Source organism: Rhizopus microsporus, assembly GCF_002708625.1.
Source record: "Rhizopus microsporus ATCC 52813 unplaced genomic scaffold scaffold_5, whole genome shotgun sequence".
Taxonomy (NCBI): Eukaryota; Fungi; Mucoromycota; class Mucoromycetes; order Mucorales; family Rhizopodaceae; genus Rhizopus; species Rhizopus microsporus.
In genome coordinates, this window is record NW_019671920.1 from 1300518 (window position 1) to 1307717 (window position 7200).

The 7200-nt window shown below is 34.8% G+C and overlaps 2 protein-coding genes across 2 annotated transcripts; both read right to left on the bottom strand.

The window, feature by feature from the left end:
- Window positions 1-1201: 1201 nt before the first annotated feature.
- On the bottom strand, window positions 1202-3685 carry RHIMIDRAFT_312566 (uncharacterized protein). The gene is made up of 7 exons (XM_023614813.1): window positions 3426-3685; window positions 3311-3378; window positions 2994-3259; window positions 2900-2928; window positions 2697-2751; window positions 1595-2650; window positions 1202-1541 (listed from the first exon to the last, which is right to left on the bottom strand). Exons 1-7 carry the CDS (start codon window positions 3620-3622, stop codon window positions 1407-1409), a joined length of 1806 nt encoding a protein of 601 aa, XP_023468103.1. The 5' UTR covers window positions 3623-3685; the 3' UTR covers window positions 1202-1406.
- Window positions 3686-5425: 1740 nt separating this feature from the next.
- RHIMIDRAFT_278943 (uncharacterized protein) lies at window positions 5426-6788 on the bottom strand (the record flags this gene model as incomplete). Its single annotated transcript, XM_023612802.1, has 3 exons — window positions 6295-6788; window positions 5659-6246; window positions 5426-5598 (listed from the first exon to the last, which is right to left on the bottom strand). Coding segments are annotated over exons 1-3 (668 nt in total), but the record flags the coding sequence as incomplete, so codon positions are not given.
- Between the last annotated feature and the right edge of the window lie 412 nt (window positions 6789-7200).

The window sequence follows — 7200 nt, forward strand, 5'->3', positions numbered from 1 at the left end:
GACGAAACCAAGGTTTGGTAAGAACCAAACTATCCCCAGCCAGTACCAGGTTAGTTTTGATAGGCAATCTATAATACTACACGTCAGTTTTTTTTTTACTAAGAGTGTCTGTATACAACTGCCAACAGGCACCAGGTCCAGACTGCTCGTGGTTTCTTGTGTGTCTTGTAAAGATAATTCCATAAAGGGCTTGCTAATGCAACATCTGGCAGAGGAATTGAGGTCAATGCGTTATTCTTAGAAACGTAGTTAATAACCTATCGATCAGCTCCAAGGCTTCAACAACTTAAAAGTAAAACAATGATCAGATCTATATATTTTACTTTCTGGGATAGTAAACACTATCGATAAATAGTATAGATATGAAGCTGAAAAGATGGTTGTTGAGGATAAAGTAAAAGCAAAATTACACAAACTAAAGATGGATTGTCATTAAAGAAAAACTTTGATCATGCTATACCGCTTATACCAATGATAATGAAAAGACAATGAACGAAATGCATAAATATACTACAAGTGAGAAAAGTAGGATTATAAAAGGTGATGGGCAGTAACTTATAGTATTAGACAACATTTTTAAAGGTTCGTTTCTTTTTTGCCATGAATATCTTTCCTTTTCTCTATTCATAAAAGCTTACAAAATAACTTATTCCGCCCTTTTGTATTCTTATGCTTCCAAGGCAAAACCATCTACTCGAAAATATCGTACAGTTATTGGCTTCATTGTTGACTTTTGTCGATATCAGAAAATGAACCAACAAAAGCTCAAGGAAGCCGTTCACTTTCTATTGGGAGAGTGTGCTTACAAGTTTGCTTCGTAATGCTACAATACAGCAAAAGGTCGGCGCGGCTACGTCCTACACCACAAAGGCTCAAAGAGAGTTAAACTGAATATGAATATGGCAATCTCGAAAAAATTATTATTGGTAGAAGCATTGATCTTCTGTTGACAGAGGAAATTCTTGACGACAAGAATAGGGAAATCGAAGTTGAGCTGTCGTCGATCGAAATCAATCCCGCTGTGTCACTGATGATGTTGAGCAAGTACAATTCAATAAAACTTGACCTTTAAGAACTTTAACCTTGTACGTTTAAATTATGTCTTTTATATTAGCATACTCTCTTCTTTATTTCGCAAGTGTTTACTTGTCATCATCAGAGTGTACCTCATTTGCTGTGCCAAGAAGGGACTTAAATTTTCCTTGCTTTTTATTCCCTTACAAAAAATTGAGTGATACCCATGTGAACAGGTACAAGTATCTCACAGCTAAATTTGATACAGATAATGTTTAAGAAAATATTATATATGATTCGAGATATATATGTGTATGTATTAATTTATTTTCAAAGAAATGCATCAATATGTGTACTTCAAAATAAAGGTAAGACAAAAGGGGGGAATAAACTTATTTATTGATTGGTGCATTATTTACGAGTTGTTGTAATTTGTGCTTATCATACATTGAATGAGCTAATTCTTGAATGGATATTGTATCTAATAAACGAATGGTTACCCTTGGAGCATGTTTCACACCAGTAGCCTAATAGAAAAATTAAGGTTAGGTTATTTGTTTACTTTTTTTTTTTGACTTACTTTGACAAGCGGAAAGAGTCTGTCACCCAGTAACTGTTTTTGCTCATATGACGCCAAATCTTTTAATGTTTCCAAAAATTTTTCAATCTCTTCTTTCAAGTCCTTCGAATCAGATTCCTTTTGCTTTTTAGGCTTTACGCCCGCATCAGGCGGTGCAACAATCGGAATAGCACGAGAACATCTTGGAGGAATTTCGATATTAGGTAAATGGTAATAAAAGTTTTGCATTTGTATTTGCTGTTGTTGCTGCTGTTGTTGAAGCGGTTGTTGTTGTTGCTCCTCTTCTTGAAATATTTCAAGTGCTTCCTTGGCTTGCTTAATCTTTGCCAATAGGAATGCCTTATTAAATAAACAAGTAGCCAGGTCCTTTTTCTTTAAAGTCAGCAGCATGTCAACAATATCTTGAAGGTTTTGCTCATGTTGATTCATCGTGAAAATAGCTTGGATAATGGCTTGTCTCTTCAGCTGAGAGTTTGTTTCGGTCATTGCAGTGGTAACTGACTCAATAGAACCGCTTCGGCGTAATGTGGGCCTATTTTGCTGAGTTGGAAGAGGGGCAGGAATGAACAAACCGGAAGGGGTATAAGTGGGTTGATGGTGGATAGGTGCTGAAACTTGTCGCTTGAGTGGTAATCCATTATTATATGCATTATTGTTCATACTACTATTATACTTGGGCTTATCTGTGGGCGTAGTTGACCTAGGATGATATGAAGCAACAGGTGCAGAATGGTTGCTACTGTTGCTATCCGGACTCTGATTGTCTTCACTCTTAGCCTTCTTAGGTTCATGGAAGGCTACAATGATAGGCTTGGAAGCGATAAATTGGCCATTCATTTCTTCCTTGGCCTGCATAGCCTCTTCGGTCTTTGAAAAACTGACAAATCCGAATCCTCTAGATTGCTTTGTTTGTGGATGCTTCATAACTCGTGCTGATATGATGTGGCCATATTTCCGAAAATGCTTAAACAGATCGGCACTTTTAACTTCAAGGTCCAGATTTTTAATATAAAGATTGGTATAATCAATTGGGATATTTGATTTAGCTGTCTTGGTCTAAATAAGGTGAGTTAAAGAGCAAAGATAGTCATTTAGGACTTACATTAGTTTTTAATTCTGTAGTTTGTAACTTGGTCGTATTTAGATGAGTAACAGTACTGTACATAGGAAGTAAAAAGAAAGGAATATAAGGAAGAAAAAGTTCAATGAAGGAGAAAGAAAAAGGGAAAGAGATAAAAAAAAAAAGAGAAAAGGATTAGAGGACCAAGAGGAAGGTTTATATAGCTTTCTGTATTTGTTACCTACATGACGTTATCATGTACTAGCTTGCCGCTCTAATATATAAGCGTACATGTTAAAAAGATACATGTGTTGGACACTTGTTGATATTATTATTTACCATCTTCCGCTGTGCATCATATGCGTTCTTTGATTTAAAGTATTGTAACAAAGCTGTTGTGGAACCTTCTGACATTTTGCATGAGTTGATGGGTCCAAAAGGTCTGAATAGATCATAAATTAGCCCGGGGGACATCTTATATGACAGGTTTTGAATATATAAAACGTTCGCTTCTACTTCTGGTTCTGCTTTATGTGGTGGATTTATCTTAAGTTGCAGTTCTGCATCGGATTTGATGCAGTTGAATAAAGTGTAGGCCCGATCAGCTATAGACTTGTCAACATTTATGAAACCACGCGATAATGACAGTGTATTACCTATCTCTTTGGTCCTAAATTGGATATAACCAGAGCATATATTTCCTTTTATTTGGTTAATATCAATTCTAAGGAGGGAATGAGTTAAGAAATGGTTACGTTTCCCTTATTTTACTTTATAGGACCATAATCCTTAAATAAGACAATGATATCATCTTTGGTCACTCTATAGCCATCAAAGTATACTCTTTCGTTAACAAGAATATCTGGCACACTTTCCTTCAGACATGAGTTATTTCTTGTTTTTTTTGGTAGTTTGACAGTAGCCTTTGTTAAACATAGCTCCGTCATGTTGCTGATATGCTTACACATACAGAGAGAGAGGGAGTAAAGAAAAGGATACTTTAAAGAAAAGAGAGAGAGAGAATATAAAACCCTTTTACAACCTCCTTTTTTAATAACAATTTATAATATGCAAAAAGTAATCTTCTTTTTAAACAAATATGCATAAACCTATTCCGTTTCAGGCCTATTTACACTTTATTCAGAAATTATTTGCACACTGATAAAAAAAATAATTCCAGACAACAAATAATGATAAAAGAAAGTCCATCAGAAGCAAAAGAATAAACAAAGAAATGATTGGCACATCAGTTATTTACATTTATATTAAATGCTTACATTAGAAAGAAAAGAAAAAGAGAGGCAGAAAAATGAGTAAATATTTAAAATTATTAATATCTTACCCGAAGTACATTGAATATGGCCAACGATAACTGCCTGAGAAAGGCAAAGAAAGAGAAAAAAGAAGAAACAAGCAAAGAAACAACAAGGGAGCAACCAAAGGAGCGGAAGGGGCTGAAGAAGTGGACGAAACCAAGGTTTGGTAAGAACCAAACTATCCCCAGCCAGTACCAGGTTAGTTTTGATAGGCAATCTATAATACTACACGTCAGTTTTTTTTACTAAGAGTGAAGAATATAATATACGTTAGGGCTAGCTGAGGAATAGCTGCTCTTACTTTTTGATCCAAAGAAGAAAAGAAAAAGAAGTAAAGACCAGACTATTTAAACAAAATCTCTAGCAACTTTTTCAGCTACGTGTTTTTTATAAGTGTTGACCACATTTATTTTATGTATCTCACAAAAATATCAAGCTCATTTTAAGTATTATTATACGCTGTCAAATTGGAAACAATGAAGATCATTAAGTGTAATCGTTATTATCGATTTTAAATTATATCCGAGTAATATCTTTATTTCTCTATGTACAACTACGTCTGCAGTTTCTATTACTGCAACTGTCGCAATAGCTTCTATATATGATACTGTACTTATTCTATTGCGGCAGAATAATAATAGCATGACAACCTATCTGATTCATACAACTATTTACCTTTCAAACGCATAAAAGAATACAAGCAGTGTAAGTCCTTTTGTTCTTGCTATGCACGTATATCAACACCAAAGAAATGATGATATCAGGGTCTATGAAGCCAAACAGCTAAGGGCAATTTGTCTACTTGCATCTTGCTATTTCAGAGAGTGAGAAAGACTAATTTTGTCACCTGCTTAACAATGAGGATTCAAATATATTGACTGATATTAATAATCTGAAGTGTGAAGGTTTAACCATATGTTATAATACTTCTTACCGTGCGTTATTTCATTATATTGTTTAAGTGGTGCTCTCTATTCAAAGAGTTTTTTACTTCAAAGAAATAAAAAGTACATTATTTTCTTCCATAGGTTCAGGTTGACCAGCCATTTGCTCTTCGAACCTTTGAAGACGGCGAATGACTTCATCTTGATTTTCCAAAAAGCTTTTCAATGTATATAAACGGCAGAAATTTTAAAAGGGAAAATGAATGACATATGCTTTGAAATTTTTTGTGGGAATCAAACAGGCTTAGCATCTTCTACTGCATGTATTGATCCATTCCAAGACAACTTCTTGACATAGGGAATGCTGAAGTGATGGCCTTTCCTTCTCATTTGAGAGATCACTGAATCTAGCAAGATTGAAGGATGATTGAAGTGTCGCTGAGACATTGTGATCGTCTAAAGTACAACCGTATGTACAGTGTCACTAACACATTGCATGAAATATATCGTAGTTTCGGAATAAAATGTACAGTCTTCTGTTTCTTTAATTTTATCAATTTATGTTTTTACAAATGGATAGAGTTAAAAATATTAACAGCTTTTTATTGGCTAGTCTCACACACTGTTATTTTACTGTTTCTCTTTAGAGTAAATGCAATTACAGAGTGTACTGTATGTCTCTCAGGTCATGCTCTGTACCTTCCTTTGCTCATGATTCGTCAAGGTTGCTATTCAGTCTTAAAAGTATATTGGTTTTTCTGTTGTATATTTACTTGCAGGGAATTGAATTTTTTTTTTTTCCAGACATATGCCATCCACTTGCGAATGCCTATTAAAAGACTATGTATAGGACCTACTACGGAATGACGAAAAACACCGAAATAAGGAAGACAATGCAACTCGGCAAAGCGATAACGATCTTCCTGCTCAAGCAATCTTCCCTCTAGAGAACTATTCACGTTATTCCACCTTAACATAACTTCCACGTTTGACTTCCTTGTTCGCAGCTTACAACCTTCAAATGACTGGAACTTATCAGAGAAATTGAGACAGCCATCATCCATATTTAACTTGGTTTTGCACGTATTGCAAGCAAAAGCACAACCATGTCCAAGGAAATCACTTGCTTTACGGCAAGCAAAGATATCATAAGCTTCAAAAAGCAATATGGTATTTGAAGTATTGCCATTAGGATATGCGTCGATAGCGACGGGTATCTCACTATACAGCTCAATCAGCTTATCAATCAGAGGATCAAGATAAGACATGATGTCAGTTGTATTAGATTCGGAACCATCAGGCATCAAGCCAACAAGAATGACATTTTCTTGCTTCAGACCTTCCTCCCTGGGAAGATTGTTGGTTGAAAGATATATCGCGCCACAAGAACAAGTAATGTTGTCAAAAGATTGAAACAAATTCACACTCAGATTTAGAAAGATTAGACAAGGAAGTTCACAGAAACGGGTGCCCCAATTTATACCGTAGTTCATTGAACATGACATCATTAAAAACGCCAAAGTAATGTTCAGCCTTGGTATTACGATTTTCCAGTGATGAATCCTTTCTTCAAAACCTTGAGCAGAGAATATATCAACGAGAGCAGTTTTGATCGATCTATAGGGATAGACGAGACGTGACTTAAAGCATTTGACATCTTTACTGGATGTGAATTCTTGATAAAGTTGGCTGCTACATAATACACCATCGTTTGCTTTGGAAATACAGTTTTTTGAAGTCTAGCTATTCTATAAATACGAATTTGGAAGCAATGCAGAGAAAAATCGATTTAATTGGAATTCTCATTCTGCATCCCCTATATACATCAGTCTCAGTTACATGTTATACTACTTCAGTTGTGTTGAAAACAAAGTATCAGTTAAAAAGAATAAATAATACAATTAACCAGACTAAAAGATATACGTCGATTGTCTTTATTAAGGACGAGTATTTATACTAAATATGAGACACTCTTCAACTGAAATCGTAAAGCTTTCCACAGAAGCTTATTAAGAACATTTGAGGCAAAGAGAGGGAGTTAGGATGAATAGATTATCCTTCATAACACGATGACCCTTAATAACAACGACAGATCAGAGCCATTGGATACGTGTATCTTAATACCCAGTCCTGTTAATTAGCTTAAGTAATGATCGAATAACTATCAGTCTTTTTCTTTTTTTTTTTTTTATATGTGGTCAATAGTCAATCCATTAAGTATGAATACAATAAGTTGTTCATCAACGTGGCCACTTCTTGTTTTACTTCTTCCTTTCTCTTAAAAAAATTATAAAGCGAAATGCAAAAAAAAGTCAAGAAAGTAAGTAAACATACATATTGAAATAT

Bases quoted from the DNA above. Each gene is read 5' to 3' on its own strand.
- RHIMIDRAFT_312566 (XM_023614813.1), bottom strand. From the start codon at position 3,622: ATGTGTAAGCATATCAGCAACATGACGGAGCTATGTTTAACAAAGGCT. The intron at 2,929-2,993 runs GTAAATAATAAT...CTTATATATTAG, and splicing joins ATGATGCACAGCGGAAGATG to AGCGGCAAGCTAGTACATGA. The intron at 2,752-2,899 runs GTAGGTAACAAA...TCCTATGTACAG, and splicing joins CTAGTACATGATAACGTCAT to TACTGTTACTCATCTAAATA.